Raw genomic sequence first — 15,805 nt, 5'->3', positions numbered from 1 at the left:
TATTTGCTTGTGTGGAAAGATCATAGATCAATATGTCTAACTTGACTACGATTCTCTTAATTATGCCAGCTAGAAAATAGTTGCGGCAAGAATAATTTGCCATCTAAATGCAAGTGAATTGCCTTACGTTTTTCAGAGTTTGTCCAGTTTTGGTTTCATCCCTATTGAGAACCTTACAAGGTCATTTTATTAAATACTCCCATTAGCTACTCTTGGACCTTCAACACTCATATTATGAAGCAATGTTCTAATTTCAACACCATCGATTTGCTAGATGATTTTTAGAAGTGGGGCTAAAAAGTTGCTCCAGTCACAACAACTTGAACAATTCCCATCACATATAGGGAACACAGCACTACCATGAATCGACACCTTGCTCCATCAGCAAAGATAGTTGGGACACAAAGGATGATTTCATGAATTTTCAGCCTTGTGTTTTAGTTCCCCCTTCTTGCCATATTTCAGCTGTTTTGGTCTGCATCATATTAGAAGCCAGTTAGCTGTACAAGAACACACTATCACATACACTACATCATGCTAGTACTGTATCTACTACAAGAAGTTTGTTATATTGAAGTAGTAAACTAAAAGTGCTGGTTTGCATGAATGTGAAACTTCAGAGGCTCTTTAGGAGTAGTAAGTAGGAAACCATGGACTCTTTGGGCTTCTTTGGCTCCCCCAACTGGTTCAAAGATGAATCTCTGTAGTAATATGGTCAAGAACACACTTGCTTCTATGTATGAGAAGAGGTGTCCAGGACATTTACGACGACCATGACCAAAAGGAGCAAATGCCACTCTGTCTTTTCCTTGTAAATAAGAGCAATGAGCAACATCAAATCTATATGGAAAAATATACTACATCACCACACTGTATATTCAAGCTGTATATATCTTTGTGGCCTGACTTTGGAAAACCTACATTTAGGGCACATAAATAAAATTAAAAATAACACCAGCATGAGATGGCTATACTTATCTGGCTAACACGTTTCTCACAAACTTTTTTTGTCTTCATCTTACCAAGTCTGCTTTCTAGAGATGGACTTTTGTAAGTGTATCAGGGCCCATATATTGTGCAAATTAAAGACACTGGGATGACTTCAAACAATGTTAACGGCTTAGATTGGCTGGAATAGTTACACAAACATGAAATGTGTGTGTGTTGTGCCCTAGGGGTGTGTAATTAGGCAATGGTCTATGTTTTCTGAATGCTGCATTGGAGTATCTCGATCTTGTTTCTTCAAAGTGTGAATATATCCAAAAAAAAATGAAATACAGTAATAATATATGTATTGTGGTCATTATTTGCTTTCTTTCAGGAGCATGTATTGTGTACATTTCAATTATATATCCTTATTATACTTTGAATTATGCCATCATAATTGGCTGGTGCCTATGTATAATTTGGCCTGGAGGTCACCACCCCAACCTCTACCCCTTTGTGAGGACTCTGGATTCAGCAACACTCATGAAAATTCTGGTGGGAAATTACTGTAGAGACCGTTTCTTGTACTTTACATAGATGCACTGAAAGACCATAAATGTCTCCATCTTCCACATTCATAGCCACTTGAGTTGTTACTGATAAAATACCATTTATCTTAATGTACATTGTGCCCATTTGCAAAAGTACTGTAGGTAGGTAGGTTTTCCAAAGTCAGGTTACATAATGTACTTTGTAATGGTGCACAAAGGCATGTGCTTGTAAGAAAAAAAGCTATTTAATTTTGCATTGTATATAACAATCCGCACTCTACTAGGATATCTATTATGGCAGTTTGTTACTAGCTAATTTTCCCACCATTATGTACACTGGCTTGATTACATATGGTTTGTTGCTGGTGTCTCTTTGTTTTACAGGTGTGGTTTTGTTTCCAGGTGGCAAGTGAGTCCCAAGTTGCTGCATGACAGCTTCATCCTTCACCTGGCTTGCTAATAGAATGATTTTCCACCATCAGTGCTGCCAATAATACATTGCTGCATATTTTACTGCTTTAATGTGTATCTCCATTATGTCATCTATGGCACAGTATGTTGTGTATGCACATAGTGTGCATAAAATTGTTCAGTTTCTTCTTGATGATTTCAATTATGTGGGGACCAGTGGGAGCATGATGCCACTAGCTTAAATCCCTTTCCAGAGGTTACCAAACAACAGCGAGTACTTCTGTCTATTCTGATGGCATTGGACCTCAGGCTGCTCTTGTTGAGCTTTGTGACATTCTATAATTTTCTCATTTTGGCATAATTTTCATTGTCATCCCACTACTCCACTAACCCTATACAAATAATACAACCTTGTAAATAATACCACTTATATTAGAGGTGCCTAACATGGACAAAGCCGATGTGAGTGTTAGATAAGGGTTGTTTCTGTTAATTGTTGCCATTAAATAAATGCTATTATTGCATGTTCGCTGTTTTTGGTTTTGGCTTCATCAAATTTGAAAGTTTTTTTTTTCCAGCCAAAAAGTGGTGAGACTCTGGCCTCACTGGTCGTACCTACTCTGACCCTTGGTGAAACCTGTGTATTGAGATCACCATAGGACTGGGAAAATTTGTCCTGGTTATTAAGATGTTCTGAATTTCCTAGTCAGTTTATGTGGTAAGAAATACTTAGGGAACACTACCAAGTGTTATGTAGGTGTCCTCATCCTCATTTCAGTTGTCCTGATTAACAGGTTCTACTATATCTACATAGTTACAATATTATTGCAAAAATTTACACATACTTTTCGACATCCTGCCATATTTTCTTGCTTTTAAGAGACACTCCTAAAGCCATCACAATTGGTGTTCCTGCAGGTACATGATAGCCTCCTACCACGATATCATCATCAGAATAACGGGCAGCAAATGCTGAGATCACTGTTAGACGAAGCGTCTCCTTTAGTGTTTGGCGCAAACATCTGTGTACAACACAATCAACAGCAGAATCTATGACATTCAATGCACAAATTCTGGTATCATCTATCAAACAGTATGGTAGTACTGTTTAGTAGGGTTCCCCCTTAAAATGACATGCACCACTAAATTAATTCCAAGTCTACAAAACTTCAAAGAAAAATCATATGCAACGAAAATCACCTTTATGACATAGTCTTACTCCATTCAATATCAAATAAAGCATCAAAAACAAGAAAACACAGGCATCTGGATAAAGAATTTAAAAAAGAAAAGATCATCAAAACTTGTAATTTGGTTTACCTGCTTCACTGCCTGACCACAGTTGCAAGGCTAGAGGCCAAACAAAGCAGCACACGCCACCATTAAAAATTTTATGCCACAACAACAAACTCACAGGGAATGTTCCTATTGTAGTTCCAACAAATGTTTACCTTGTGTACTTCGCTATTCCTTTTATCTTTAATTAAATGGTTGTCTTCTTCAATCCAGGAAACCATATGAAGGTGACAATTTTCCATATTGACACTTTCCTTGAAGGAGCTTATATAGATTCCATGAAGCTATTTGACCAATACAAAATGATTGCAATTGACCAAGCTCCCTTAAACAATCAGAACACCCCATGAGGCCATGCCCTTCAACAATCTATCTCCATAGAAAACAAGGTATTGTACCACACCCCCCAGCTTAATCCAAGTAGCGAGATCAAGATACTCCAATACAGCAGTCACAGCAACAGTGTACATATTTTATAGCTATGCTCTAACAAACAAACAAACAAACAAACAAACAAACAAACAAACAAACAAAAACTAGTGCAATAAAATACAAATGAAGTAAGGTTTCAGCAATAAAAAGGAGTGAAACTAGATGATGGTAGCTAAGACCTATGTGGTATTGTAAAATCCCTACATATTTTGGCATTTAAAGATCGTGAAAAACATGCCAATTTAGGGATTTTCCCACATTGCTACTATGGTAGGGATTTCCCTCACAGCTACCATCATCTCTTGTTTCACTACATTTTATTGCTGGAATACTACTTCATTTTTAAATTAATAATTTTTTATTACACTAGCTAGTGTATTTATTGTCTGCCACTACAAATTCTGTTCCTAAGTGTTGAATATGTTTAATATTATGGGTAGGGTAGTTGTGCTAAAAGTGTACTTAAGTTTTTATAGCCTGAAGACACATTGTGTGTGGGAGACAGCTTGAATCAATGTGTGGTATACTGGAGCAAAGGCTATAATGAACACTAAAATTACATGTAGCTTCATCCACAGTAAATAACATACGTGGTGTGATCATAAGCATAATCTTTTAGTTTATTGCCATAATCAGGTCCCACTTTTCTTTTCATCTCTTCAACCACCTTATCATAAATGTCTTTGTGAACAGTTAAATAGTGTAATGTCCACAACAACAGATACCCAGTGTTGTGTAATCCTCCTATCAGAAATGTTATAGCTTCAGCAATGATCTGCAGCAATAATACACATAAAACACAGCGGTAATGATGACTATGATGCATATATGTAATGTCGATAAACAGCAGTTATCAATATACAGTTAGTCATAAACACATATAGCCCAAGTCGAAGGTCAGAGGACGTTTATCAATGGAAAACTTCTGATGACCAAGGTTGAGGGGTATATAAAGTGCATTACACTGAAATTATGCTATGACTCATCATACAGTACGGTACCATACTGTATATAGTATGGTACTGTACTGTATATTAGGGATCATGGAAATTTGGAATTTCTTGCCTAAAAATATTACCCAAAACCAGCCTAACTTTTCCTTCATGACAGCTTGGCAGTATTAGGCATAATCAAGCCCAAAAATGTCTTCAAAATGACCCCAAACCCTTCCAGTAAGTTTAATTTTTTTACTATTAAACTGAATATTCTGCTAACTAACTGACTACCCGACTAACTGATGCCTTAAGCCAAGCATAACTTGACGATGGATAAGGCTACAGGTTTGATTTCTTCACTGTTCAATGTTGCTTCATCCTGAGACATGCCTTTTTGCCAACAGCAGTATGTACAATACACGCATTATGAATTCTCCAGTTCTTTTTGCTGACAATGCAAGGTGTCAATTTGTGATAGCATGACACAGCTTCCCTGTGGCTGTACTGACTAGCTATTACGTTTATTGCCCATATTTCTGGTTTGATTGCAGAGATGCTTCTTGTACCATTCATGGTTTGTAATACTGTGTAACAGGCAGAACATAGCTAAAAACGAAGTTGACTGGACATGTGTACTTTACTTTTCAGTAATTGATTATTTGGGTATGCATTCAGAACCAAAATTTATTTTATGGCATACCTGGTGTGATTCTTACTTTTGATGCTGTATGCGCAGGTTCCTTAGTCATAATTATTTATAAAAGGAAAAATTAGAAACTTTAAGTTGGATTGGAGATCATAGAAAAAAGTAGTGAAGCAAGAGAGGTATGTATACCAGTGTTTAAAACAAATGGGGTGAGTGCTCTGTAGTTATCTTACCTATAAGGTGAGTGTGTGCCATATCACTTATACCATGGCTGCTTGAAATTTGCTGATAGATACACCTACAGCCCTCGGGCCTGTCGCCCTCAGGATATTAGCAAAATCCCTCACAGCTTTGTTATCAAGACACACGGTAGTGTGTCGTGCGGCCCAAGAAGCCGGCGCGTAACACCCATGAGTATATTGACAGGAAGAAAGAAAACGCAATTTTCGCACCTCCGTAGCTCTGTGCTCCCTTGATGAAACAAGACGATTTTTGCTGTGGACATGCCCCCCAACTGCAGCACTCCATATTCCAAATTTGAGCGAAATCGCTTCGCGCATTCCCGAGATATGCGACTTCAAAAATTGGCTCAGTTTCTTCGTTTTTTTTTTTTTTTTCTTCTTCTTATTTTTCTTTTTCTTGTCGCACACTTACAAAAACTGCTATAAAACTCGAACGCCATATCCGATCGCCTTGAAATTTGGCACACAGAAGGGGGATATAAGGGCGCATCTCGGTACCAACTTTGGCTGGAATACCATAAACAGGCAAAGAGTTATGAGCGATTATTCACGAAAAATAACACCAATATGTTGTCACGCCTACAGGGTAAACCGCGTATGGGAAGAAGCTGAAAATCGGTGGGTGAATAGGTTAACTATTGAACCTCAAACCTTTTGTGGTTTGAAAGAAATCGAGCTAAAAAACAGGAAGATACAACAAAAAAACCAACAGTGTGTAACAATTACACAATCGAGATTAGCTAATAAAAAAAAAGACTGCTTGCCACGCCTACCAGATAAACCGCTTGGGGTAATGCTTTGAAAATCGTTGTACAGATGGAGTAATCATCTTAGAAAGGCTCATCAATGGTGTAAAAGAATCAGACTTAAAGCCACGGAGTTATAACACGAAATCCAACTTGGTGCAGCAAGTGCGAGATCGAGATACTTTAATAGAGCAGTCATCCTAATAGAGCAGTCACCCTGAAGAGAATTCAAGAGATCAGCTAGAAATAAGAAACCTGTATAGAGATCAGCTACACACAAGTCACCCTGTAGAGAGATCAGCTAGAAGAAGTTACCTTGTAGGGAGTTCATGCAACTGTGGAAAGAGATAGTTCAGCTAGAAAAAATCACCTTGTAGAGTTCCGCTATAAAGAAACCACCATGTAGAGAGTTCAGCTACAAACAAATCGCCCTGTGGAGAGATCAATAGAAGAAGTTACCTTGCAGAGAGTTCAGCTACAAAGAAACCATCATGTAGAGAGTTCAGCTACAAACAAATCTCCCTGTAGAGAGATTAGCTAGAAGAAGTTACATTGTAGAGAGTTCAGCTACAAAAAAACCATCATGTAGAGAGTTCAGCTACAAACAAATCTCCCTATAGAGAGATCAGCTAGAAGAAGTTACCTTGTAGAGAGTTCAGCTTCAAACAAGTCACCTTGTAGAAAGATCAGCTAGAAGAGGTCACCTTGTAGAGAGTTCAGTTACAAAGAAACCACCATGTAGAGAGCTCAGCTACAAACTAGTGACCTTGTAGAGACATCAGCTAGAAGAAGTTACTTTGTAGAGAGTTCAGCTACAAAGAAACCATTCTTTAAAGAGCTCAGTTGCAAACAAATCACCTGTACAGAATTCAGCTACAAATAAATCACCCTGTAGAAAGATGAGCTAGAAAAAGTTACTTTGTAGAGAGTTCAGTTACAAAGAAACCACCATGTAGAGAATTCAGCTACAAACTAGTGACCCTGTAAAGACATCAGCTAGAAGAAGTTACCTTGAGAGAGTTCAGCTACAAAGAAACCATCATTTAGAGAGTTCAGTTTCAAACAAATCACCTGTAGAGAGTTCAGCTACAAACAAATCTCCCTGTAGAGAGATCAGCTAGAAGAAGTTATCTTGTAGATAGTTCAGCTACAAGCAAATCACCCTGTAGAGAAATCAGCTAGAAGAAGTTAACTTGTAGAGAGTTCAGCTACAAAGAAACCATCATTTAGAGAGTTCAGTTTCAAACAAATTACCTGTAGAGAGTTCAGCTACAAACAAATCTCCCTGTAGAAAGATCAGCTAGAAGAAGTCACCTTGTAGAAAGTTCAGTTACAAAGAAACCACCATGTAGAGAGTTCAGCTACAAACTAGTCACCTTGTAGAGACATCAGCTAGAAAAGTTACCTTGTAGAGAGTTCAGCTACAAAGAAACCATTCTGTTTAGAGCTCAGCTGCAAACAAATCACCTGTACAGAATTCAGCTACAAACAAATCACCCTGTAGAGAGATCAGCTAGAAGAAATTACCTTGTACATAGTTCAGCTACAAAGAAACCACCAAGTAGAGAGTTCAGCTGCAAAGAAATCACCCTGTAGAAAATTCAGCCACAAACAAATTGCCCTGTAGAAAGATCAGTTAGAAGAAGTTACCTTTTAGAGAGTTCAGCTACAAAGAAACCATTCTGTAAAGAGCTCAGCTGCAAACAAATCACCTGTACAGAATTCAGCTACAAACAAATCACCCTGTAGAGAGATCAGCTAGAAGAAGTTACCTTGTAGATAGTTCAGCTACAAACAAATCACCCTGTAGAGAGATCAACTAGAAGAAATTACTGTGTAGAGAGTTCAGCTACAGTAAAAAGAAACCACCATGTACAGAGTTCAGCTGCAAAGAAATCACCCTGTATAAAATTCTGCCACAAACAAATTGCCCTGTAGAAAGATCAGTTAGAAGAAGTTACCTTGTAGATAGTTCAGCTACAAACAGATCTCCCTGTAGAGAGATCAGCTAGAAGAAATTACCTTGTAGAGAGGTCAGCTACAAAGAAACCATTCTGTTTAGAGCTCAGCTGCAAACAAATCACCTGTATAAAATTCAGCTACAAACAAATCACCCTGTAGAGAGATCAGCTAGAAGAAATTACCTTGTAGAGAGTTCAGCTACAGTAAAAAGAAACCACCATGTAGAGAGTTCAGCTGCAAAGAAATCACCCTGTATAAAATTCTGCCACAAACAAATTGCCCTGTAGAAAGATCAGTTAGAAGAAGTTACCTTGTAGATAGTTCAGCTACAAACAGATCTCCCTGTAGAGAGATCAGCTAGAAGAAATTACCTTGTAGAGAGGTCAGCTACAAAGAAACCATTCTGTAAAGAGCTCAGCTGCAAACAAATCACCTGTACAGAATTCAGCTACAAACAAAATCACCCTGTAGAGAGATCAGCTAGAAGAAGTTACCTTGTAGAGAGTTCAGCTACAAAGAAACCACCATGTAGAGAGTTCAGCTGCAAAGAAATCACCCTGTATAAAATTCTGCCACGAAGAAATTGCCCTGTAGAAAGATCAGTTAGAAGAAGTTACCTTGTAGAGAGTTCAGCTACAAAGAAACAAATCACCTGTACAGAATTCAGCTATATACAAACAAATCAACCTGTAGAGAGATCAGCTAGAAGAAATTATTTTTGTAGAGAGTTCAGCTACAAAGAAACCACCATGTAGAGAGTTCAGCTGCAAAGAAATCACCCTGTAGAAAATGCAGCCACAAACAAATTGCCCTGTAGAAAGATCAGTTAGAAGAAGTTACCTTTTAGAGAGTTCAGCTATAAAGAAACCACCCTGTAGAGAGATCAGCTAGAAGAAGTTACCTTGTAGATCGTTCAGCTACAAACAAATCACCCTGTAGAGAGATCAACTAGAAGAAGTTACCTTGTAGATCGTTCAGCTACAAACAAATCACCCTGTAGAGAGATCAGCTAGAAGAAGTTATATACCTTGTAGAGAGTTCAGCTACAAAGAAACCACCATGTAGAGAGTTCAGCTGCAAAGAAATCACCCTGTATAAAATCCTGCCACAAACAAATTGCCCTGTAGAAAGATCAGTTAGAAGAAGCTACCTTTTAGAGAGTTCAGCTACAAAGAAACCATTCTGTAAAGAGCTCAGCTGCAAACAAATCACCTGTAGAGAGATCAGCTAGAAGAAGTTACCTTGTAGATAGTTCAGCTACAAACACATCACCCTGTAGAGAGATCAGCTAGAAGAAGTTACCTTGTAGATAGTTCAGCTAAAAACAAATCTCCCTGTAGAGAGATCAGCTAGAAGAAATTACCTTGTAGAGAGTTCAGCTACAAAGAAACCATCATGTAGAGAGTTCAGCTGCAAAGAAATCACCACTGCCCAAATTTCAAGGCAATAGCTCTTTCCAATCTGAAGTTATCAATTGTCAAAGTTGGCAAATTGTGTGTGGAAGGCCCCTTTTCGCAAATCCAGTCACATATGTATTATATATATAATTTGTACATTTACTGATAAAACATTTAAAGTACATCTACTTCATCTTTTCTTCTTCCTGTAGTAAAGAAAAAAAACATAGGTTAAAAAAGTCCCAAAGCTGGCCATAGGCCGGCTTTGGGGTATACAAATACAAAAAGAAATGAAATCTAATCCAAAACAGCCAAGCTGTAAAAAAAGTGTGCGGCCCTCAGAAAGGCTATGGTGAAAAAAGATGTGAAATCCAAGGTGGCGGCCAAGAAATGGCTGTGATGGTAGGTTAATGGTAAAAATTTTAATAATGACAATTTAGGTAAATTTTGTGTAGCGGCACAAAAATTCACCTGAATTGTCGTTATTAAAATTTTTACCATTAACCTACCATCACAGCCATTTCTTGGCCGCCACCTTGGATTTCACATCTTTTTTCACCATAGCCTTTCTGAGGGCCGCACACTTTTTTTACAGCTTGGCTGTTTTGGATTAGATAACTATTATCTTGCTATACTGTTTATAAATCATTGATGTAAATTAAGGTGGCAGTCAAGTGGCTAAATTGCCTCAAGTAAAGCGATACTGATGCAATATATTGCGCATGCCCTAATGATGCAAAAGGCACTTTCGCGCTTATTGGTTTAGAAGGTAAGTGAACGAAAGCGGTTGTCTTGTGTGGTAAGGAACATACTGTAGTTAATGCTATAAACAATCCCTACTATGTTAAACTAAAACACAATTAGCTGGCTTGAAGTGACCTGCTTGTGGGATGATGTATTTTAAAGTATGGCTATTTTAACAATGGGTAAAGCTGCAAGAGTGGACAAACAAACCCAACCTGTGTACCTAAACAATGCACTTAGCAACTGGTGCACCTGAGTGTAATCACATCCATAGTTTTGCTCACTAGCTAATGGCAATGTTTTTGTGAACCAGAAATCAGGACTGTAAAACAAGATTTTAACATTTAACTACTAGTTTGGCTTCTTGTCTAGGTCTTTGACAGCGCCATTTTTAATGTTTTCTAGTGCTGGTAATATAACTATAGTGTGACCTCAATATCTTGATCGTAGCCATGTTTCAGCAGCTAGACACATTGTTTACAAATCCTCCCGTCAGTCCCTCACAAGTGTGTTCTTCAAACCTTAGAATTGTAATTATCATGATTCTTCATTGGTCGAATTTTTGGTTCACAATTCATGTTCCATGGCAACATTTGAATTCCGTGTCAATTAATGAATGCATAAATATTTAAAATAATGATTAATAGGAAATCAAACCCTTAATTATGCAAAATGATTCATAATGTACAGTGGGTTTATATAATAGTTAAACATCGAAACACAGGGTTCTACAGAATTTAGAAACCCTCAGGCCTTGTAGTAGCGTCCTTGCTTTGCTTGTGTGCTACAACACAGGGCCTTTGAGGTTTCTAAATTCTGTAGAACCCTGTGTTTCGATGTCTAACTAATTTAGACCACAGCTACTTGTACTTTCACAGCTGCTTGTGATACGATAAATGTAGCGGTAACAAACCCAATATATCTCCCTGTAACTTGTAACGCATGTTACAGCACTTGCTATCCAGTTAAATGCCCATGCGTTGCCGTGTTTTGTATCGCCACAGAGACAGGGATCTATTGAGACATGAACAAGGGATCTACAGGATTTAGATACCTGTAAGTAGCCAATGAAATTCGAGTATTTCACCTTGCTGTGGTCTAATTACATAATACATGTATGTAGGCCAGATCAGGGGTGGATCTAGGGGGTGGGCTTTGGGGGCTGAAGCCCCCCCCTCCCCCCTTCACTTTTAGGCTTTACTTGATCAATATGCTGAGGGTTATAAAGAAATTTTGTCTTAGCATAATTATATGATCACTAATAATACAAATACTCATAAACCCACCTTATAAACATCTTCCCAAGGCATTATTAGTGGATTTATGCTAAAGGTGATGCAACAAGGACCCGGATCAGCATTGGAGGTGTACAAGATCGAGATACTCTAATAGAACAGTCACTAACTACTCTAATAGAACATTCAGTGTAAGCATAAAAGTTAGTGCTGTTATGGAATTTTACCAAATCTGCCTGTGCGTATACATACAATGAAGTGCATTGGTCTGTTTAAAAGGCTTGTTCACCTACTTGTGTATTTATTACCGGTACCGGTATACTTAATTCAGGTACACAATTTCCATTGAAAATGCTCTCAGATTCAATCTCGTATCATTCAAATTTCAAAATTTTACAGTTTCAACATTATTATTCTATCATGCAGGCAATTGTGAGAGAATGCATCATGTACTTGGTTTGTCTGAACCTACCCAAACCTTTCCATTAGCAAATGCTGCAGATAGCCATATATATATATATATATATCAAGACACACGGTAGTGTGTCGTGCGGCCCAAGAAGCCGGCGTGCAACCCCGTGAGTATATTGACAGGAAGAAAGAAAACGCAATTTTCACACCTCCGTAGCTCTGTGCTGCCTTGATGAAACAAGACGAATTTTGCTGTGTACATTCCCTCCAACTTCAGTACTCCACATTCCAAATTTGAGCGAAATCGCTTCAGGCATTACTGAGATATGCGACTTCAAAAATTGGCTGTTTCTTGGTGTTTTTTTTTCTTCTTATTTTTCTTCCTCTTTTCGCACACTTACAAAAACTGCTATAAAACGCGAACGCGTTATCCGATTGCCTTGAAATTTGGCACACAGAAGGGGGGTATAAAGGCGCATCTCGGTACCAACTTTGGCTGGAATGCCATAAACAGGCAAAGAGTTATGAGCGATTATGCACGAAAAATAACACCAATATGTTGTCACGCCTACAGGGTAAACCGCGTATGGGAAGAAGCTGAAAATCGGTGGGTGAATAGGTTAACTATTGAACCTCAAACCTTTTGTGGCTTGAAAGAAATCAAGCTAAAAACCAGGAAGATACAGCGAAAAAATCAACAGTGAGTAACAATTACGCAATCGAGATTAGCTAATAAAAAACGACTGCTTGCCACGCCTATCAGATAAACCGCTTGGGGTAATGCTTTGAAAATCGCTGTACAGATGGAGTTATCATCTTAGAAAGGCTCTTCAATGGTGTAGAAGAATCAGACTTAAAGCCACGGAGTTATAACACGAAATCCAACTTGGTGTAGCAAGTGCGAGATCGAGATACTCTAATAGAGCAGTCATCCTAATAGAGCAGTCACCCTGAACAGAATTCAAGAGATCAGTTAGAAATAAGTAACCTGTATAGAGATCAGCTACAAACAAATCACCCTGTAGAGAGTTCAGCTACAAACAATTCACCCTGTTCAGACATCAGTTAGAAGAAGTTTTCTTGTAGAGAGTTCAGTTACAAACAAATCGCCCTGTTGAAAGATCAGCTAGAAGATGTCACCTTGTAGATAGTTCAAAGAAACCACCATGTAGAGAATTCAGCTACAAACTAGTGACCCTGTAGATACATCAGCTAGAAGAAGTTACCTTGTAGAGAGTTCAGCTACAAAGAAACCATTCTGTAAAGAGCTCAGCTGCAAACAAATCACCTATACAGAATTCAGCTACAAACATTCAAATCACCCTGTAGAGAGATCAGCTAGAAGAAGTTACCTTGTAGATAGTTCAGCTACAAACAAATCATCCTGTAGAGAGATCAGCTAGAAGAAGTTACCTTGTAGATAGTTCAGCTACTAACAATTCACCCTGTAAAGAGATCAGCTAGAAGAAGTTACCTTGTAGAGAGTTCAGCTACAAAGAAACCATCATGTAGAGAATTCAGCCGCAAACAAATCACATGTAGAGAGTTCAGCTACAAACAAATCTCCCTGTAGAGAGATCAGCTTGAAGAAGTTTCCTTGTAGAGAGTTCTGCTACAAACAAATCACCCTGTAGAAAGATCAGCTAGAAGAAATCACCTTGTAGAGAGTTCAGCTTCAAAGAAACAATCATGTGAGAGTTCAGGTACAAACAAATTGTCCTGTAGAGAGATCAGCTAGAAGAAGTTACCTTGTAGAGAGTTCAGCTACAAAGAAACCATCATGTAGATAGTTCAGGTACAAACAAATCACCCTGTAGAAAGATCAGCTATAGAAGAAATCACCTTGTAGAGAGTTCAGCTACAAAGAAACCATCATGTAGAGAGTTCAGCTACAAACAAATCGGCCTGTAGAGAGATCAGCTAGAAGAAATTACCTTGTAGAGAGTTCAGCTACAAAGTAACCATCATGTAGAGAGTTAGCTGCAAACAAATCACCTGTAGAGAGTTCAGCTAGAAACAAGTCACCCTGTAGAGAGATCAGCTAAAAACAAGTCACCCTGTAGAGAGTTCAGCTAGAAGAAGTCACATTGTAGAGAGTTCAGCTACAAAGAAACTACCACGTAGAGAGTTCAGCTGCAAAAAAATCACCCTGTAGAGAACTCAGCTACAAACAAAGAAGTTACCTTGTAGGAATTTCAGCTACAAACAAATCACCCTGTAGAGAGTTCAGCTGCAAACAAATCATCCTGTAGAGAGTTCAGCTAGAAGAAGTCACCTTTTAGAGAGTTCAGCTACAAAGCAACCACCATGTAAAGAGTTCAGCTGCAAAAAACTCAATCACCCTGTAGAAAGATCAGCTAGAAGAAGTTACCTTGTAGAGAGTTCAGCTACAAAGAAACCACCATGTAGAGAGTTCAGCTGCAAACAAATCACTTGTAGAGAGTTCAGCTAGAAACAAGTCACCCTGTAGAGAGTTCAGCTAGAAGAAGTCACATTGTAGAGAGTTCAGCTACAATGAAACTCCCATGTAGAGAGTTCAGCTGCAAACAAATCACCCTGTAGAGAACTCAGTTACAAACAGATATGCAGTGTAAAAAGATCAGCTAGAAGAAGTTACCTTGTAGAGAGTTCAGCTACAACGAAACCACCATGTAGAGAGTTCAGCAATAAACAAATCACCTGTAGAGAGTTCAGCTAGAAACAAGTCACCCAGTAGAGAGTTCAGCTAGAAGAAGTCACATTGTAGAGAGTTCAGCTACAAAGAAACTACCATGTAGAGAGTTCAGCTGCAAACAAATCACCCTGTAGAAAGTTCAGCTATGAACAGATCACCCTGTAGAGAGATCAGCTAGAAACAAGTCACCCTGTAGAGAGTTCAGCTAGAAGAAATTACCTTGTAGAGAGTTCAGCTACAAAGAAACCACCATTTAGAGAGTTCAGCTGCAAACAAATCACCCAGTAGAAAGTTCAGCTATGAACAGATCACCCTGTTGAGAGTTCAGTTAGAAACAAGGAATCCTGTAGAGAGATCACCAAGAAGTATCGCCTTGTAGAGAGTTCAGCTACAAACAAATCACTTGTAGAGAGTTCAGCTACAAACAAATCACCCTTTAGAGAGATCAGCTAGAAGAAGTCACCTTGTAGAGAGTTCAGCTATAAAGAAACCACCACGTAGAGAATTCAGCTGCAAAGAAATCACCCTGTAGAAAATTCTGCCAGAAAAAAATTGCCCTGTAGAAAGATCAGTTAGAAGAAGTTACCTTTTAGAGAGTTCAGCTACAAAGAAACCATTCTGTAAAGAGCTCAGCTGCAAACGAATCACCTATACAGAATTCAGCTGCAAACACATCACCCTGTAGAGAGATCAGCTAGAAGAAGTTACCTTGTAGATCGTTCAGCTACAAACAATTCACCCTGTAGAGAGAGCAATTAGAAGAAGTCACCTTGTAGAGTGTTCAGTTACAAAGAAACCACCATGGAGATTTCTGTAATCAATATATGTGACCGGATTTGCAAAAAGGGGTCTTCCACACACATCCAATTCCGTATACATTGGAGACCATAACTCAGTGTTCAAGTAACATATTAACCTGAAAATGTCACCATGTATTCAGCTATAGTGGTGCTCACAACTGCCCAAAGTTCAAGGCAATAGCTCTTTCCAATCTGAAGTTATCAATTGTCAAAGTTGGCAAATTGGATGTGTGTGGAAGACCCCTTTTCGCAAATCCGGTCACATATGTATTATATATATAATTTGTACATTTACTGATAAAATATTTAAAGTACATCTACTTCATCTTTTCTTCTTCCTGTGGTAAAAAAAAAAAACATAGGTTGAAAAAGTCCCAAAGCTGGCCATAGGCCGGC

General features: G+C 38.4%; 1 protein-coding gene across 3 annotated transcripts in view; it reads right to left on the bottom strand.

Moving 5' to 3' along the window:
* Window positions 1-468: 468 nt before the first annotated feature.
* The window catches only part of LOC136263296 (cytochrome P450 20A1-like), a 62,371-nt gene continuing 47,034 nt past the window's right edge, over window positions 469-15,805 (bottom strand). For all 3 annotated transcript variants that reach the window (XM_066057808.1, XM_066057809.1, XM_066057810.1), the window contains 3 exons: window positions 4,208-4,392; window positions 2,735-2,911; window positions 469-840 (listed from right to left, as the gene is read on the bottom strand). In XM_066057808.1, the coding sequence (XP_065913880.1) occupies window positions 585-840; window positions 2,735-2,911; window positions 4,208-4,392 (618 nt within the window). In that variant the 3' untranslated portion in view covers window positions 469-584. The remainder of the gene's footprint in view (window positions 841-2,734; window positions 2,912-4,207; window positions 4,393-15,805) is intronic.

The sequence above is a fragment of the Dysidea avara genome, chromosome 8, assembly GCF_963678975.1.
Source record: "Dysidea avara chromosome 8, odDysAvar1.4, whole genome shotgun sequence".
Taxonomy (NCBI): domain Eukaryota; kingdom Metazoa; phylum Porifera; class Demospongiae; order Dictyoceratida; family Dysideidae; genus Dysidea; species Dysidea avara.
Note: the sequence above shows the minus strand (reverse complement) of the source record. Positions and strands in the feature narration are given on the sequence as shown.